General features: G+C 39.1%; 1 protein-coding gene and 2 non-coding genes across 3 annotated transcripts in view; 2 read left to right on the top strand and 1 right to left on the bottom strand.

The window, feature by feature from the left end:
• GANC (glucosidase alpha, neutral C) overlaps positions 1–20,530 on the top strand; it is a 77,476-nt gene that overhangs the window by 38,717 nt on the left and 18,229 nt on the right. Inside the window, exons 12-18 of the mRNA XM_049781508.1 lie at positions 802–928; positions 3,834–3,913; positions 6,223–6,366; positions 9,884–9,980; positions 13,874–13,975; positions 14,930–15,173; positions 17,772–17,836. Of these exons, the coding sequence (XP_049637465.1) occupies positions 802–928; positions 3,834–3,913; positions 6,223–6,366; positions 9,884–9,980; positions 13,874–13,975; positions 14,930–15,173; positions 17,772–17,836 (859 nt within the window). The remainder of the gene's footprint in view (positions 1–801; positions 929–3,833; positions 3,914–6,222; positions 6,367–9,883; positions 9,981–13,873; positions 13,976–14,929; positions 15,174–17,771; positions 17,837–20,530) is intronic.
• LOC126021480 (U6 spliceosomal RNA) lies at positions 10,515–10,621 on the bottom strand. The gene has a single exon (XR_007499993.1). It is a non-coding gene; the product is annotated as a U6 spliceosomal RNA (small nuclear RNA).
• LOC126021719 (U6 spliceosomal RNA) lies at positions 13,277–13,383 on the top strand. Its single transcript, XR_007500205.1, has one exon. It is a non-coding gene; the product is annotated as a U6 spliceosomal RNA (small nuclear RNA).

Here is a 20,530-nt window from a genome sequence, read left to right as displayed (position 1 = left end):
AATCCCAGAAGCCCATATTGTTCCCCGAGCCTGCCAGGATCGATTTCTGAGCATAGAGCCAGGAGTAACCCCTGAGCACTGCCGGATGTGACCCCAAAACAAAACAAACAAACAAACAATAAAGAAACATCTTGTAGAATATTAAAGCAGAGAAAAACCATAATTTACCATAGAATTTTACATATTTTAAATACAATAAAATGAAAATTTTATAGTTACTTAAATTTAAACTAACTAGAAACTGAGCAGAAAAATTCAATTGATAGTCTTGAACTTTTGAGAAGCAATATTTAATTCAAATCATATGAGTGCTAAATCTGCTGGTGGTTCTTTTCTATAATATTATCACCATGACTGTAGCATTGATTCAGAAAATCAAAGAGCTTCATTAAGATCCATTCAGTTTATCTGTTTTAGGAAATGGGAGTTGGGGCCTCACCCAGAAGTACTCAGGAGTAACTCCTGGCAGTGCCTGGGATACCACATTTGGGATAAAGATGGTGTGCAACTACATTCAAGCCAAGTGACTTAATCCCCTATATTATCTCTTCATCCTCCTCTGGTTTTTAGTCACCGATAGTGCTAAGACAAACAATAATGATTTTTTTTCACAGATTGGCATGAATTTCTGTGAATCAGCAATGGTCTGTTGCCAAAAGGTTGGAAACCAGTAATCTTGACTATTTCAATACTAATAGTTATTTTTTGAGTAAAATTGAACCCCTAATTTATAGTAAACCATAAATAAGCATGTAACTTATATGAAACTAATGACTTCTTCAAACCTTTCTGTTCTGACAGCTTGTGGTCATTAGTGACCCTCACATCAAAATTGACCCCAACTACTCAGTGTATGCTAAGGCCAAAGAACAGGGCTTCTTTGTGAGAAATCATGATGAGGGAGACTTTGAAGGGATATGCTGGCCTGGTAAGATTCCACATTATATACTTTCTATTTCCACTTGTTTTTACCTGTTAATGAACGGTCATGACCATCATTCTTGTTTCTTCTAAGTGCTATATTCTGAAGTCCTTTTAAAAAATGTATTTCTACTGGGAACAATCTGTGTTGGTGGGGATGTGGTGAGAAAGGAACTCTCATACACTGCTGGTGGGAATGCTGCCTGACTCAACCTTTATGGAAAACAGTATGGACAGTTCTCAGTAAACTCAAAATTGAACTGCCACACAACCCAGCAATCCCATTTTTGGGTATCTATCCTCAGGACAGAAAAAACATTTATCCATGGGGCCGGGAGGTGGCGCAAGAGGTAAGGTGCCTGCCTTGCCTGCGCTAGCCTTGGACGGACCGAGGTTCGATCCCCCGGTGTCCCATATGGTCCCCCAAGCCAGGAGCGACTTCTGAGCGCATAGCCAGGAGTAACCCCTGAGCGTTACCGGGTGTGGCCCAAAAACCAAAAAAAAAAAAAAAAAAAAAAAAAAGAAAAAACATTTATCCAAAAGGATGTATCCATACACTGCTATTCATTTGTAGCACTCAGTACAATAGCTAATACTTGAATCAACCTAGATATCCAACAACAAATGAGTGGATCATGAAGATGTGTTACATATATATATAATGGAATACTACATAGCTATAAGAAATAATGAAGTCATTTATGTAATTTGCTGCAACATGGGTGGAACTGGAAGATATTATGTTAAATGAAGTAAGTCAGAAGAATGATAAATACATAATGATATCACTTATATGTGGTATTTAGAATAACTGCATGAAGAAGTGCCATGGTCTTAAATGGGAGTTTTCTTAAACACCCTTGGCCCCAGAGTATAGCAAGGAGAAAGAAAGAAACTGAGTAGAGGAGAAGAAATACAAGCATAAAAGAATGGAATCCGGGGGCCAAGTGATCTCAAGTGCATTTGTGGTGTTAAAAAAAGATAGAACTAAATATCCAAGCCAAAAGCAACAACAATAGAATCAAGAGACCCAAACTTTAACAATCGAAACTTAAATGGGCTTATTATAATAACAGCCTGGGGGATGTACTCTGGGAACATTGGTGGAGGAAGGTCGACAGTGGTGATGGCATTGACCCTGATTCACTGTATGTCTGAAACTCAACTAAATCACAATGGTTTCAACAAAGTAAAATTAAAAAAAAAAGAAAGATGTATTTCTTTTTTTATGTGTTTCATAATGCCAACTGCAATGTGCCTCATAGACATTTATCAATAAATAAAAATAAACTAGCAAAGCACAGTGGAAACGTAATCAAATAAAATTTTAACTGAGCAAAAGGAAATGAGGAGAAAAAAGTAGTCTTGTACTATTTATTCATAATTTAAATTACCAATCTTTCATGAGTGACCTCAACTACCCCGGGCAGCTTTGGATTCTTTATTCCAGAAATTATTATACTATTGGTTGAAACTCAAGGACAAAAGGAAATCTCTACTCTGTCAGATCAACGCATCCTATCACAAATCTATGCACTCTAGAACAATAGTGGAGCAGTGAAAATGGGAGAAAAAAAGCAGATATACACCAGCATTTATATTCATTGAAGCAAGCAGTATTCCACTCCACTGTCCCACCCCATTCTGCAATATGATTCAGGTGTCCCAGTGAGTAAACATCAATAACTGTTTTTGCAGATTGGCACAAAATTATTACAGACCAGATCATGGACCATTGGTTGGAAATCACTGCTATGAAGAAACCCCCAAACTTATTTTTTCCCTAATTATAACAATTATAAATTTTTTTTCCTCAGGCCAGAGAGATAGCGTGGAGGTAAGGCATTTGCCTTGCATGCAGAAGGACAGTGGTTTGAAACCCGGTATCACATATGGTCCCCCCAAGCCTGCCAGGAGCAATTTCTGAGCCTAGCGCCAGGAGTAATCTCTGAGCATTGCCGGGTATGACCCAAAAACAAGAAAAAAATTTTTTTCTCTTGGGTCCAGAGCAATAGTACAGCAAGCAAGACATTAGCCTTTGCACATGGCCAACTAGACTCTAACTTTGGCATGGTCCCCCAAGCCTTCCAGGAGTAATTTCTTTCTTTTTCTTTCTTTTTTTTCTTTTTTTTTTTTTGTGGTTTTGGGGTCACACCCGGCAGTGCTCAGGGGTTTTTTCTGGCTCCATGCTCAGAAATTGCTCCTGGCAGGCACGGGGGACCATTTGGGACGCCGGGATTCGAACTGATGACCTTCTGCATGAAAGGCAAACGCTCTACCTCCATGCTATCTCTCTGGCCCTCTTTTTCATTCTTTTCTTTTCTTTTTTTTTTTTTTTTTTTTTGGTTTTTGGGTCACAACCAGCAGCGCTCAGGGGTTACTCCTGAAACAGCTCAGAAACAGAAACTCAGAAACAGCTCCTGGCAGGCTCAGGGGACCATATGGGATGCCAGGATTAGAACCACTGTCCTTCTGGATGCAAGGCAAACGCTCTACCTCCATGCTATCTCTTTGGCACCATCCCAGGAGTAACTTCTGAGTGCAGAGCCTGGAGTAACACCTGAGCACCACTGGGAGTGGCCTGAAAAATAAAAAAATTTCTCTGCTCTTTAAGAAAAGGATGCACTAAAATATATCTGCTTGCATAGTCCGACTATCTTAGACCTATAGTGAAGACAGGCTCCATCTTTTTTTTCATTTATGAACATTGTCTCTGAGCCTCTAGGTTGAAAACTCAAGCATTGTGCCCAGTTCAGTATTGCCTGCATCTTCTTCTCTCAAGAGTATGCCTCTATTTCCACTATCTTTCCATTTAATATAAGGGACTCATTGATTATCCAGCCTTCTTACAGTAACATGTTCTGTCAAGACCAGTGTTTCTCACAGGTTGTTTACTCATCTGTTTTCTATAGGTCTCTCCTCTTACCTGGATTTCACCAATCCCAAAGTCCGAGAATGGTATTCGGGTCTTTTTGCTTTCTCTTTTTATCAGGTTTGTTGTATTTTTATTAGTTTGTTGACATTGTTGTTGCTTTGGGATCATACCGTGCTATGTTCAGTATCATATCATGCTCATATCATTCCATATCATCCTGTTCTGTGCTTAAATGGGGATCCAAGAATAAAATCTAGGTCAACTGTGTTCAAGGCCAGCACCATAATCACTGTCTACCATTATTTTTCTGGTCACTGTTGTTTTCCCGTTTTTTTTTTTTCTTAGTTACTTGAATGGCTGAAAGAAGGTGTGATTAAATCAAATTTCTTCTATGTTTCACTCAGTAATTGTTGATAAATAATGCTTGCATACTTGGCAGAGCCAGCAGTAACTCCTGAGCACCGCCAGGTGTGTCTCCCAAATCAAAAGTAAATAAATAAATAAAAGATATAGGAGTTTGAGAGATAGTAAGTATATAGATTAAGACAATTGCCTTGTGGGCCCGGAGAGATAGCACAACGGCGTTTGCCTTGCAAGCAGCCGATCCAGGACCAAAGGTGGTTGGTTTGAATCCCAGTGTCCCATATGGTCCCCCGTGCCTGCCAGGAGCTATTTCTGAGCAGACAGCCAGGAGTAATTCCTGAGCATCACCGGGTGTGGCCCAAAAACCAAAAAAAAAAAAAAAAAAAAAGACAATTGCCTTGTATGCAACCAACCCTGGTTCAATCTCCAGCACCACATAAGGTCCACTAATCACTGCCAAGCATGATTCCTGAGCACAGATGCCAAGAGTAAACCCAGAATAATGCAGGGTATGGCCTTAAAACAACCTAAGAAAAGGTACATTTTTTTTTCAAATCCTATTTTGCTTATTTGTATAAATATTTTACTATATTTAAATAACATGATTACAATGATGTTAACATGTATGATATTTATTTTTAAAGCTACTGTTTCCCATTACCACTAAAGTGTCCAAGTCATTCCAATGCTATTCCTATGGGTAAATTAATTTGTGGGGGCCTGAAGGGGACCACACCTACAGTGGTCAGGAGTTACTCTTGAATTATACTGGTGAACTTGGGGAACCATATGGAATGCTGGTGATCAAACCTAAGTCAACTGCATGCAAAACGAGAACCTTTCCCACTGTATTATCTCTCCAGCCTGGATAAATTATTGTTTTAATCTTACAAGAGCAAGAGATTCAGATGTCAAATCATTATATTGTGATCATTACAAATAATGGGAAGAGCAGTATTACAATAGATAGGGCATTTATCTTGCACACAACCAATCCAGGTTTGATCCCCAGCATTCCATATGTTTTCCCCAAGTCCACCAGAAGTAACCCCTGAGCAATATTAGATGTAGATCAAAAACAAACCAAATAAACCAACAAAACAAATAGTGTTGTATGTCAATTATGCTTCCATTTAAAACAAAGAACCCTGGAGCTGGAGCCTTAGCATTGTAGGTAGGGTGCTTGCCTTGCACATGGCTGACCTGGGTTCGATCCCCAGCATTCCATATGATCCCTAAGCCCACCAGGAGTGATTCCTGAGTGCACAGCCAGGAATCACTGTGCACTGTCTGGTGTAGTCCAAAAACCTAAATGAATGAATGAATAAACAAACAAATAAATAAAAGAACCCTTGTTTGATCCCTGCCATCATATTTGTATTTCTTGAGCACCTCCATGAGTGACTCCTGAGCACAGAGACAGAAATAGCACCTGATTATGGCTAGACATAACCCAAGGCTCCCCCAACTTTTAAATTTCTTTATTTTTTACAAAGAGCCATTGGGACCAAAGTCATTGGTATAGCACTTGCCTCGTGCTTGATCCCTGGTGCTGCAAAAGAAATGGAAAAAAAAACAGAACTGGTATGAGTACATGAATATAATGTGTAAATATAACTTATTTGCTATGTGCTAATCACTTGATGTGAATTATTTTATCTTCATTATCTATCTGATATTCAAGATATAAATATTCTGGAAGATGAGGAAATTGAGCCCATGAACAAGTTTTAAAACTTGCTAAGCTTTTTTCCAATTTGCTCATTTATCTACTTGTAAGCAGTGCACTCAAGCTTTGGGCTCATATCTGTTTATTTCCCAGGCTGAGCTCCTGATCACTAAACTCCAGTTTTAGAGAATCATATACTGATATATAGAAAACCACTTTGATCAAGGATAAGCCACCTGGAGCCAAATTTCACCATGACTATTTACTTCTCAAATTATTCAGGACTGCTTTCACACTCTCATAGCAGATTGAGTTACTGGGAAAAAGAAAAACCCTTCTAAGTTACAAAACTGAAAGTACTGTAGAAGTATTCTTACCACAACTTTCTTTGTAGGGATCTACTGACATTCTCTACATATGGAATGACATGAATGAGCCCTCTGTCTTTAGGGGACCAGAGCTCACGATGCAGAAGAATGCCATTCATCATGGCAATTGGGAGCACAGAGAACTTCACAACATCTATGGTTTTTATCAGGTAAGACATCTAAAGAGATATGTCCTACATTTTGGATTGAAAGTCATTTGCTTTGTAAAAATCATACTACATTGTTCATTTTTTACATGTCATTTCTGACAACAAAGGCAGTTACAAAGTTGTACCAGTATGAAGCTTTTTTAAAAATTAAATCATCATAAGATACATAATTAAAAAATGTTTATAGTTGAGTTTCAGTTACACAATGTTCCAATACCCATTCCTTCACCAGTGTTCATTTCTTGCTACCAATTTCCCCCAATTACCCTCTTGTCATCACACAGTCTGTCCCCATGGCAGACACTTTCTCTGTCTTTCTTTTTCCTTTTAGACACTATGGGTTTGGAATACTGTTACTGAAGGGATATCATGCATATCACTTTACTCGCTTTCAATTCCCAGTTTTTGCTCAAAGTGATCATGTCCAACTATTTTCGTATGTCATTTTTTTAAATTTCATTCATTTTTTTTTTTTTTTGGTTTTTGGGCCACACCCTGTGACGCTCAGAAGTTGCTCCTGGCTTCTTGGGGGACCATATGGGATGCTGGGGGATCGAACCTCGGTCCGTCCTAGGCTAGCGCAGGCAAGGCAGGCACCTTACCTACAGCGCCACCGCCCGGCCCCTCATTTTATTTTATTTGGGTGGGCCACACCTGGCAGTGGTGCTCAGGGGTTACTCCTGTCTCTGTGCTCAGAATCACTCCTGGCAAGCTCAGGGAACCGCAAGGGATGCCGAGAATCAAATTCAGGTTCGTCCCAGGTCAGTTGCGTGCAAGGCAGACACCTTGCTGCTATGCTATAGCTCTGGCCCCTATTTTCACATGTCTTAACTGTAATTTCCAATCATTATTTCTATTCTCTTTGGGTATTCTCATTCTATGTTTTGTTATTTATTTTAATATCCCACAGATGAGTGCAGTCATTCTATTTGTCCCTTTCTCTCTGACTTATTTCACTCAGCATAACACTCTCCAAGTCTAACTCTGTTTAAGCAAATTTCATTACTTCATTTTTCCTAAGTGCTTCATAGTATTACATTGTATAGATATATCACAATTTCTTTATCTACTCATCCTTTCTTGTATATTTGCAGATTTTTGTCTATTGTGAATAGTGCTGCAGTGAACATGAGAGTGCAGATGCCTTTTCTGCATTGTATTTTTGGGCCCCTAGCGTATATTACAAGGAGCAGTATTACTAAGTTAAATGAAATCTCAACTTCTAGTTCTCTGAGGAAAGTACACCAATATGACCAACCTAAGGCTCTCTATTATGTCTCCTTTTGCATATTTTCCTTCTATAATGAACTTAATAAATTTACAGATTTGTGAGATTAAAAATATACCAACGTTTTCCTCAGAGTTGGAGTAATAATATAGTGGTTAGGGTACTTGCCTTAAGGTATGTGGCAGACCTAGGTTTGATTCCCAGACCCCAATATGGTCCCCTAAGCACCACTAGGAGTGACCCGTGAGCACAGAATCAGAAGTAAGCCTTGAGCAACACTGGGTTTGTTCCCCCTCCCAAAAAAACCCAGCAACATAAAACTGATCAATCACAAAAATATTTTTCCTTGGTAGGAGCTTAATAAGTGGCAGTGGAAACTACTCCAGAAATATTTTATTTAAGTTGTCAGTGTATACATACATAAAAGCAATTGAAACATTTGTTTTGTACATGTGTTGCCTGCCAGAATCTCAGATTTAATCTCTGACACTGTATGCTCCTCCAAGAACCTCTGGAGAGTGACCACACACACACACACATACACACCAAACTTGGACTAGTTCCTGAGAAATGCCATTTGTGGGACCCCTCACAAAAGGGATTTAAATTTCTTAAATGTCTAAATATAGCAAAAGTCTTATGTTAATAGCAAAAAATAATATCTAAAACATTTATTTTTAATAAATATACTTTTTCTGGTTTTTCAACCACATTCAGCAGTGCTTCGGGGTTATTCCTGGCTCTGTACTCAGATATTATTCCTGGCAGGCTTAGGGGACCATATGGGATACCCAGGGATCGAATCTGGGTTGGCTGCTTGTAAGGCAAATGCCTTATCCACTGTGTGTGTAATCACTCCAATCCCAGTAAATATACTTTTTAAAAGTAGAAAGTCTGGGCCAAAGCGATAGTAAGAGGTAGGGTGTTTGCCTTGAACACAGCTGACCCAGGATGGATCCGGGTTCAATCCCCGGTATCCCATAGAATCTCCCAAGTCTGCTAGGAGCGATTTCTAAGTGCTGAGCCAGAAGTAATTCCTGAGCACAGCCGGGTGTGACCCCCACAAAAGTAGAAAGTCTTCCTTAAGTCCTTAGCTCTCTTAAAAGAAAATGATGTAATTGCCTCCCATTTTCTGCACACATCCGGAAGTCTTGGAAATCACATGCCTTTTTATATCTATAATTCTTACTTTGTTTTTGTTTTTTTTTTTTGGTGGTACATTGGCCTGGGGCCCCTGAGCATTTATAGGATATGGCCCCTGCAGTAATATAATATATATAGTATAATAGTAAAACATAGTATAATATATACCAGGGGTGGCAAGCTGCATTGCGCTCCCGGACAGAATGAATGCAGCTCTTTGCCTCTTATCATTCTTTTTTTTTTTTTTTAGAAATGGAAATTCTTTTCTTTATATATATATTTTTTTAATTTAAACACCTTGATTACATACATGATTGTGTTTGGGTTTCAGTCATGTAAAGAACACCACCCATCACCAGTGCAACGTTCCCATCACCAATGTCCCAAATCTCCCTCCTCCCCATCCAACCCCTGCCTGTACTCTAGACAGGCTTTCCATTTCCCTCATACATTCTCATTATTAGGACAGTTCAAAATGTAGTTATTTCTCTAACTAAACTCATCCCTGTTTGTGGTGAGCTTCATGAGGTGAGATGTAACTTCCACGTTCTTAGTCATTTTAAGAATATACCTAGATTCCTAAGGTTGTTCTTCAGTTGTTATTTTCCAGTGAGATCTGCCAGCTAGATACCACAAAACTTGTATAGCATATGTTTACTTCTCAAATATTCTCTTGCTTTAATTGCAATTTACTTTAGAAAGTTTATTATGTAGGTCTGGCAAGTTACTTAATCTCAATACATTTATTTGGGACTTTTTCATCAGTGAAAATTATCTCTCAAAAGAAAGTTTTTCAGGAGGAGGGGAGGGAGGAAAAAAAAAGAAGGTTTTTCACTGCTGGTATATGTACTGATACCAGTCTTCAGAATAAAAAAATTGAAAATCACTGGCATAGATTACATGAAAAAAATCTTATAAAAATTTTACTACTAATAAAAACAAAACTGCTAGATTATTATATTTTATCTTATTGCTGTTTTAATCATTTTTCTGTTCCTCTCATAGGAAAGTTTCTCTTTGATCTATGTTCATATTGAAATGTACATCCATTTCTTTTGCCTGCTAAATAAACTTACAAGGGATGTTTGTCTGAATAATGCTCTGACTCAGTAATGTCTTAGAAATGTTTATCCTTTGATTTTATAGCAAATGGCTACTGCAGAAGGACTGATACAACGATCTAAAGGGAGGGAGAGACCTTTTGTTCTTACCCGTTCTTTCTTTGCTGGATCACAGAAGTATGGTAAGGGATGGCTCCTATGATCAGACTTAAGAACATAAATTAGGAATCTGTCTTATGAGATGATTGTATATGTTGCCTATTTTGTCTGTGACCATTGATTGACCCTAGATCATAGAGAGCAATATGCCCTAGAGTAAGTATTTTGTCACTTGGAAGAGCAAAATCATTTTACTCAGACAGAAAAAGATAACACTAATAAAGGTTAGTACCTGGGGCCAGAGTGATAGCACAGTGGTAAGGCGTTTGTCTTGCATGCACAGACGACCCATGACAGGCCTGAATTTGATCCCCAGTATCCAATATGGTCCCCTAAGCCTGCCAGGAGCAATTTCTGAGTGCAAAGCCAGGAGTAACCCCTGAGCGCCACCATGTGTGGCCCAACAACAACAAACTTTAGTTACTTATTTTCCATGAAAGAAATTCCCACTTAGATGTTGGAAGAATACTTTGGAGTATCTATTTGCTGGGATGGACATCTGTGAGCCTGTTTCTGAGGTATCAAAACCAGTGGAAAATTTTTCTTTCTTTTTTCTTTTAAATATGGAATGCTTCACGAATTTGCGTGTCATCCTTGCGCAGGGATCATGCTAATCTTCTCTGTATCGTTCCAATTTTAGTATATGTGCTGCCGAAGCAAGCACTGGAAACATTTTTTATGACATTCCTTTAACCACCTGTTCAACTTAGCAATATGACTTAAAATAGACCTGGCTGTTGCTTGTAGTCAGGATCGTCTATAACTGTATCAGGTTTACTAGCTAAAGCAAATCTAAGTCAACTTAACCACCTGTGGCAAGTAGGCTATTTAAAGTCCCCCGGCCTTGGACAGAGCTTAGGTCTTAGTTTGAAAAATCCAGCCTTTACTGAACCATAGATATGATTAGATTTCCTGCTCCACATTGCTGGTACTCAGAAAAAGAACAAACCATTGTTACTTCAGACAGAGATCTGTCAGAATTCTTCAGATTCTTCAAAGATGCTCATTGCAGCATTAGTCCCTAATACAAAAAAGGAAACTCCCAATAATTAAGAAAAGGAATAGTTAAAAGTATAGAGTATCCATATGGTATACACTATTATATGGCTATGTAAAATTATTATCTAATAATAATTTCACTAGAACATGTTTGTGATATAATAAAGAAAAAACAGAAGGCCTATCTGTTTGTATATATTCTGAATCTTATTAAAATGTGTATGTTGGGGCCCAGAGAGATAGCACAGCGGTGTTTGCCTTGCAAGCAGTCAATCCAGGACCTAAGGTGGTTGGTTCAAATCCCGGTGTCCCAAATGGTCCCCCGTGCCTGCCAGGAGCTATTTCTGAGCAGACAGCCAGGAGTAACCCCTGAGCACCGCCAGGTGTGGCCCAAAAACAAAAACAAAAACAAAAAGTGCATGTTGGTAGTAAGCAAGATAATTAAGTATATTATCTTGGTGGTCATGAGTTATTTTTTATAATCAATATATCTCTCGTTTTCAAATTATCTACACATATTATTTTTTGTTTGTTTGTTTTTGGGCTATGTAAGTTTTGGGCTATGCTATGCTCAGGGGTTACTCCTGGCTATCTGCTCAGAAATAGCTCCTGGCAGGCACGGGGGACCATGTGGGAAGCTGGGATTTGAACCAACCACCTTAGGTCCTGGATCGGCTGCTTGCAAGGCAAACACCGCTGTGCTATCTCTCTGGCCCCTACACATATTATTTTAACCATTAAAATAAATGAAGTATTTAAAAGAATACTTATAAGCAGATGTTAAATATATATGCATGCTGAGGAATCTTTTTTCTCTTAAATATTTGTCCATTGCCTTGTCATCAGTGTTCTGTGTAAAACTATTATCTTTGCCCCAAAATATATTGAATGAGCTATTGTCAAGAATACCATGGTGTTATTATATGATAAGATCATCAGCCAGAGTTTCTGGCTAAACAGTAAAAAGATGTTAAAGACATCTGCATACTTATATGAACTTTAATTCTTGAGAATTAAAGAATATTATCATTTTATTGGAGTTCAAAGTAATTATGTAGATAACTTATTAAAGGTCAAGGAGAAATTATTATTGTAATGTTTAAAAACCATGGTCCTTTGCACATATTTTTCATTGTTATGTACAGTACAGCCTAAAATTTCTAAGAAATATAAAAACAAAAATATTTACCAAAAATATTTTGGTAGAATGTAAGACAAAAATATTACCAGAGCAACCTAGACTTAGTAAAATTGGGTTTTTTTCCTTTATGACTTCCTATAGTGATATGGAACTTTCATAAATTCATATCAACTAAACCATGGCAAGTCAATGAAACCCCTAATGGGCTCCCAGAATATTCCAAAGGGACCACAGGTGAAAATCACTTAAACAGGGAACACAGTACAGCATGAGCCTAGGGGGCCAAGAAGAAGGATGGGAGAGGGTCCCACAGAAAGAAAACAGTTTTGGAAGGGGACACTCTGGTCAAAGAAAAGTTGAAAAACATGTAAATAAAAGATGAACAGAAACAATAGACAAGAACACTGACCTTAGTGTTAGACTCTTTACTTTATTTTATTCTACTTTATTTTATTTTATTTTATTTTGGGGGGGGGTCACACCCGGCGACTCTCAGGGGTTACTCCTGGCTCTATGCTCAGAAATCACTCCTGGCAGGCTCGGGAGACCATATGGGATGCTGGGATTCAAAATAATGACCTTCTGCATGAAAGGCAAATGCCTTACCTCCATGCTTTCTCTCCAGCCCCAGTGTCAGACTCTTTAAATCCTGCCTCTACCACTTAATAACAATATAACTCTAAGTAAACTATAATATCTGCTGTTTGCCACATTTCCCTCCTCTGTAAAATCAAGTAAATATATTTACCTGTAAGGTTGTTTTGATTATTAAGTGGACTAATTCAAGAAAATAGCCTTTAATGACTCAGTAAAGGTTCAATAAATATGAATATATTACACTACTATTATATCTTTCTTAGATGATCTGTATCCACTCCCTTAACTTAGAGAATATTGAAGATGGAGGGATAGGCATGTAACTAAATGGAACAGAATATTCAGAAAATAGTTTGACATAATATGATTAGTTAATTTACATTACCAAATAATTTATATCATGTACAGGAGGGTGATACCTCCCCCTTAATACTATATAAAAAGTAATTTTAAAAAGAATGCAAAAAACCCAGGATGCAGTCCTGAATCATTTAAGTAAAACAAAAATGTTCTTAGATAAAGTACACCTTTGTGTGTTTGATATAAAAGAGATAATGGGGAGAGCATAAAAACCCTAAATCCATGCTTATTTTGGCAGCACCTCTATTAAAATTGGAATGATACAAAAAAGATTAGTATGGCCCCTATGCAAAGATGATATGCATACTCAAGAAACATTCCATTTTAATGGGTGATGACACAGTTCAGTTATGTCCTCAAGATAAAATTTTAGTGAAAGAAAAATAAATGTTTTCAGTTATAAAAATAACCATAAAAGGGGCCGAAGAGATTGCACAGCATAGGGCATTTGCCTTGCTCGCAGCTTATTCAGGACGAAGGATGGTTTCAGATCCCGGCATCCCATATGGTCCCTTGTGCCTGCCAGGAGCGATTTCTGAACGCAGAGCCAGGAGTAACCTCCAAGTGTCACTGGGTTATCAAAAACCAGGGTGTGACCCAAAAACAAAACAAAGCAAAATAAAAACCAAAAATAACCATAAAACACAAAAGAAAAATAATAATCTGGGCTTCATCAATCAGAATATACATATTAAGATAAGAGAAATGTGTTCCTTAATGTTAGTTTATTACAAAAGAGTAGGTGATATACATATGAAATTAAATGCTTCATTTTATTTGTGAGTCTTTTTTTTAAATACTTTGTTATTGGTGACCTAGGTGCTGTCTGGACAGGTGACAACAGAGCAGAATGGAGTTACCTGAAAATCTCTATCCCAATGTTACTCACTCTCAGCATTACTGGGATCTCTTTTTGTGGAGGTAAAATGATCAATTCTTGGGCTGGAGCAATAACACAGTGGTGAGACATTTGCCTTGCACGTGATCTACCTGGGATGGACTGGGTATGATCCCTGGCATCCCATTGGTCCACTAAGCCTGCAGGAGGTGATTTCTGAATGCAGAGCCAAGAGTAACCCCTGAGTGCCCCTGACTGTGGCCCCAAAAGCAAACCGCCCCCCAAATAGAGATGTACTCAGATTCCAAGTGGAAGAAATATGTATCCTGTTTAAGGGCCTTTGGTTCTCTTTATATTTTATTAAAGATATATTTTACATAGATTCCTATATATAGAGATTTTAGTAGTTATTTTTCTTCTGCTCTTTCTATGAAAGAAAAACAATTTCTTATTTCCTTGTCCCCAAACACCAATTTATCTAGGCATTTTGCAATTAAAGTGTTATCCAAGTTCTGGAACACGTAAGAATGTTGATTTTTCAGGAAAAATCCAGACCTTTGGGCAAGAAAAGACTATTCATATATAGTATGGATTTGGGGGGGGGGGGGTTGTGTTAAGAAATTTTTATTGTTTCCTTTGCATTTGTGATGAAAGCACATAAAAATTACAAGTAGAAGAAACATCATGCCACAAAATTGCATAGAATTATTACAAAAAATATGAATACAGTATGAATTGTTAAGAAATGTATCCTGGGGGCCATGCGGTGGCGCTAGAGGTAAGGTGCCTGCCTTGCCTGTGCTAGCCTTGGACGGGCCGTGGTTCGATCCCCCAGCTTCCCATATGGTCCCCCAAGCCAGGAGGGACTTCTGAGCGCATAGCCAGGAGTAACCCCTGAGCGTCACCGGGTGTGACCCAAAAACAAAACAAAACAAAAAAAAAAGAAATGCATCCTAATTTGAGGCCTCATTATCCTGTCATCCTGTAATTATAAGAATTATCTGGTTTCCTCATTTAGCTTTTATTTGACTTATCAGCTGATGTAGGTGGCTTCATTGGGAATCCAGAGGTCGAGCTTCTAGTGCGATGGTATCAAGCTGGAGCCTACCAGCCCTTTTTCCGTGGACATGCCACCAAGGATACTAAGAGGCGGGAACCTTGGCTCTTCGGGCAGAAGCCCACCAGGCTCATCCGAGAGGCCATCAGAGCTCGCTACACTCTCCTGCCCTATTTGTATTCTCTGTTCTACCAGGCACATGTGGCTTCCCAACCTGTCATGAGGTAAAAAGTTTTTAACAGTTAGAGTCCAGCAACAAATCTGTGCAAGATTTCCCTCAGCTTCGAGGGATAGATAAATAATTACACTGTGATTTTAAGAGAGGAGTTAAAAAAAGTCACATGTTTAATCAAGTGTAGTCAACTCACTAAGTAGTAAACTGTGAGCAGAGTGATGCAGTTGAGGTCACAGGAGATAAAACTAGATTCCTGGCTACTTTGTGATTCATTATTCTTTCTTGCTTATTTGTTTTGGGGCCAGTGGCGCTTAGGAGTTATTCCTGGCTCTGCATTCAGAGATGGTTCCTGGAAGGCTTGAGGGGCCATATGGGATGCCGGGAATTGAACCTAGGTTGGCAGCATATGTAAGGCAAACACCCTACCACTGGCTATCACTCTGGTTCCACAATACATGTTACTCTTTGATAAGCAAATGACAAAGGGTTTTTTTTTTTAAAAGAAATGTGAATGACTGAATTAAATAAACTGTTTATTTTATGGATAAACTCTCACGTTTAAATACCAAAATTTGATGCTATCAACTTTGATTAAAAAAAATTTTTTTCTGGGGCCAGAGCAGCATCCCATATGGTCCTCCCAAGCCAGGAGCAATTTCTGAGCACATAGACAGGAGTAACCCCTGAGCATCAACGAGTGTGGCCCCAAAACAAACAAAAAACAAAACAAAAACAAAAACAACTATTTTTCTGATATATAAATAACATCATGGTTCTATTTTGAGGGCAGGATTTTAAACACACAGACACACACAGACACACAGACACACACACACACACACACACACACACACACTTTCTAGGTTCTAGAACAATGTATGTAGAGAAACCAAAACTTCTAGTTCCTATATCTGACTCAGATCAGAACCAACTAGAACTTTTTGTATCCACCTGGGATTTAAAAAAATTTCCCCACTCTTTATGAGCCAGAGGAAGCTCAACAGGTTAAGCACATTCTTTGCAATGTAGGATGCCAATGTTCAATACTTGTCATCAAATGATACTCCAAGTAATGTCAGAAGCTATCCCTGAGCAGTGAACTAGAACTAGCACAGTCTGATGTGCCCCAGAGTAAAACTACATAGATTCTAAGGCTATACCTCCAAACTATTTTGATTATCCTTTTCTACATAAGGATAATCTATGGTCTGTATTTGTTGAACATTTCCCTGATGTTTCTTGACATTAGCCAAGTTCATTGCAGTCACTGTTTTGTTACCATTTATTTAATAGGAAAAGTTATTACAAAAGTCAGTGAATTCATTGAAGTTTCTTTAATGCTCATAGGGTATGTCAGGGACCATGCAATGATGAGGATTAAACCTGGGTCTCATGCATGCAGAGCATGTGCTCAACCCATTAAGCTATTTCTCTGGTCTCAATTTTATTATTTTTGTTTTGTTTTGTTTGGGGGCCACACCCAGAAGTGCTCAGACTTAGAAATTACTCCTGGAAGAGTTAGAAAGACCATATGAGATGCCAAAGACCTGGGTCAGCTTGCATGTAAAGCAAATGCTCTACCTTCTCTGATATCACTCTAGTTCCAATTTTGTTATTTTTGTTTTTGTTTTTGTTTTTTTGGTTTTTTGGTTTTTCGGGCCACACCCATCTGATGCTCAGGGGTTACTCCTGGCTAAGGGCTCAGAAATTGCCCCTGGCTTGGGGGGACCATTTGGGACGCCGGGGGATCGAACCGAGGTCGAGATCTTTCCTTGGCTAGTGCTTGCAAGGCAGATACCTTACCTCAAGTGCCACCTTGCCAGCCCCCAATTTTGTTATTTTTATAAGCCCCAAATGCCTCCTAGATTGATTGTAATCAGTAAAAACTTTTTAAATATTCAGAAGTTTCTCAACTTTCCAAGTGCTTCCAGCTTGAAAACAAGAAAAGCCAGTTTTGGGCCCGGAGAGATAGCACAGTGGCGTTTGCCTTGCAAGCAGCCAATCCAGGACCAAAGGTGGTTGGTTCGAATCCCAGTGTTCCATATGGTCCCCCGTGCCTGCCAGGAGCTATTTCTGAGCAGACAGCCAGGAGTAGCCCCTGAGCACCGCTGGGTGTGGCCTAAAAAAAAAAAAAAAAAAAGCCAGTTTTCTTTCATTTAAATTGAGAATGATTAAGGATACACCAAAGTGATGGCATGAAAAACAGCACAGATCTGAGAGTTGTTCAGTCATAATCCCACAAATGGTAACTTTACCTAATTTTATCACTATTAAAATTATTTTGCAAATATTATATTTGTTTGACACAAAAAGTGTCAGGCATTTCTACTTGGTTGGAACACTGATTCTGCACATCCCAGCACACAGCAAACAGAAAGAAAAATTCCAAGGACCAGAATTTGAAAATAATGTAATTTGCAACTGCATGTATCAGTCTTTCATTGGAATGTGTAAGCTAACAGATAACTCTATCACATAAGAAAAATATATAGAATAAGCACTGGCTCATAAAAGCATGAGTCACATAAAAAAAAAAGACTTGTCCCTTTAGTTTTTTCCAGTTTCCTTTGTATATTTATTTAAAAACTGAAGATTGAATTACAATAAAGGATCTAGTGACACAAAATTTTTTCTTTTCTTCACATAGGCCTCTGTGGATAGAGTTCCCTGAGGAATTAGAAACTTTTGGTGTGGAAGATGAGTACATGCTGGGTGAGCATTTCTCGATTAATTATTATGATAAATATCGACTATTTTCATTATATTTTATAGATAAGAATACTATCAGGGGTGGCGAACAAGTTCAACACAAAGAGCCAAAATTTGGGCCGGAGAAATAGCATGGAGGTAAGGCGTTTGCCTTTCATGCAGAAGGTCATCGGTTCGAATCCCGGCGTCCCATATGGTCCCCCGTGCCTGCCAGGAGCAATTTCTGAGCATGGAGCCAGGCCAAAATTTTAAACTGAGAGTCAGAGAGCCACACCACGCAGTGACTTGCCAAAACAGACAAACACTCACACAAAAGCATCTGCCATTTTGAGTGAGGGTCAAAATCCTGCAGTGATGTGAGTGTGTGTTGCATCCTCCACACTAAGAACTGACGGCAAGATGTGCCCTAACATGTGACACATGGGTCCCCCGCTCGCTGGCCCGTGCAGTTGTTTCCGAGGGATGGGAGACGGGATGACATAGCCTAGGGGCGGGACTCCGCGCACGGAGATCTCTCCTCAGAGGTCCCTCCTCAGAAGCAGCAGAACGAAATCCAAACTTGGCAAGAGCCACAGTATACAAAATGATGATAAGAGGCAAAGAGCCGCATTCATTTTGGCCGGGAGCTGCATGCGGCTCGAGAGCCGCGTGTTCACCACCCCTGCTATAGATAATCCTTAATCACAAAAATCAGAAATATCGAACATTTTGCCACTAAGATTTTTAGATAATATATATTTTATATGTTATTTTATTTTATTTTGAGGCCACACCCTGTGATGCTCAGGGGTTACTCCTGGCTCTGGGGACGACATGGGATGCCGAGGATTGAACCAAAGTCCATCCTAGGTCAGCCACGTGCAAGGCAAATGCCCTACTGCTGTGCTTTTTTTTTTGGGGGGGGGGGGTTGTTTTTTGGCCCACACCCGGCGTTGCTCAGGGGTTACTCCTGGCTGTCTGCTCAGAAATAGCTCCTGGCAGGCACACACGGGGGACCATATGAGACACCAGGATTTGAACCAACCACCTTTGGTCCTGGATTGGCTGCTTGCAAGGCAAACACCGCTGTGCTATCTCTCCAGGCCCCTGCAGCCCCTTTTTATGTCATTTTAGATTATAACTTTGTTTGTTTTTTTTGTTTGTTTGTTTTTTGCTGTTGTTTTTTCTGGTTCACACCCAGCAGTGCTCAGGGGTTACTCCTGGCTCTGCACTCAGAAATCACCCCTGGCAGGTGCAGCAGACCATATGGGATGCCGGGATTTGAACCACCAGGACGGTGCATGCAAGGCAAACACCCTACTTCCATGATATCTCTCCGGCCCCTAGATTATAACTTTAACCTAATCTGTTGTCATGTAACACTTCTCAGAATATTGCCTATTAGTTTATTTAAATTATTCAAATTAGTCTGTTAAAATTAGTCTATTCAGTTATTCAAATGACTAGAATCACTACCAAATTTAACTTTATCTGCAGATACACCTGGAATTTTTACTCTGGGCACACTTCTAAGCTTTATGATATTACTGCAGGAAGTAGGGGGAAAATCATATGGTTGAGACGTAAAATACCTTATTTTCTCTGCAAAGTAAAAGTGGTGAGAGGTGGCTCTTTTGTAACATAGATTAACCACCAAATACATAACAGGAAATTTGATCATCTTGGGGAAAGGGCTTGGGAACAGAAAAGGTGTTGGTCAACAGAAAATTGCTCAAAAGATGAATACTGTTTTAAGTGTTGGAGGCTCCAAACTGAAAATTCCTATATCTATAGATCTTCACTCCTTGTTTAAACCTCAATTTAAATATATACACCCTTTGAGAAACCTTTCCTGATCAAAATTGCTTCTTCATTTCTTTTTTTTTTTTTTTTTTGGGTCACACCTGGTGATGCTCAGGAGTTACTCCCAGGTACGCACTCAGAAATCATTCCTTGCTTGGGAGACCATCTGGGAAGCTGGGGATCAAACCCAGGTCCATCCTGGATTAGCCACGTGCCTTACCACTGTGCTATCACTCCAGCCCCTCTTCTTCATTCTAATTCCATCTGCTTTGTTCAGTCACTTCTGTGCTGTAATCTTCATGTTCCACTTATATACTTTTGCTCTTTTGGTATACATATATCTTTAATCAGTTTGTCTTCACTGTTTAATATGTCTTCACTGATTGTAAATTACATGAGGAAAAGGAACATGTCTTCTTTGCCATATCAAACTTAGCATAGTGTCTATTGATAGACTCTCAGTAATAAACTCTTTAGTAATAAAGAGCAAATCCATTAATGTCAATGAATTCACATACATGTAGTATCAAAAATAACTAATGCAGGTCTGGAGGGATAGCATGGAGGTAGGGCATTTGCCTTGCATGCAAAAGGACGGTGGTTTGAATCCCAGGATCCCATATGGTCCCTGAGCCTGCCAGGAGTTATTTCGGAGCATAGAGCCAAGAGTAACCCCTGAGCGCTGCCTGGTGTCACCCAAAAAAACAAACAAAAAATTACTAATGCAGATTTAAGAGAGTTATAGCCTTCCCCATAACAATTGCTGAAGGACAAGAACCTGAGTATCCACAGTTGGATTTGTTGAGCTACACTTCTCTCTTCTCTAGCATAAGATTCACTTCTAGCAAACTGTGATGCTATTGGAGACATATGATAGTGCTTTCACACTACTAGTACATGAGCAGCTAGGTGCAG

The sequence above is a fragment of the Suncus etruscus genome, chromosome 10 (assembly GCF_024139225.1).
Source record: "Suncus etruscus isolate mSunEtr1 chromosome 10, mSunEtr1.pri.cur, whole genome shotgun sequence".
NCBI classification, from domain to species: domain Eukaryota; kingdom Metazoa; phylum Chordata; class Mammalia; order Eulipotyphla; family Soricidae; genus Suncus; species Suncus etruscus.
This window is presented reverse-complemented; position numbering and strand designations above follow the sequence as displayed.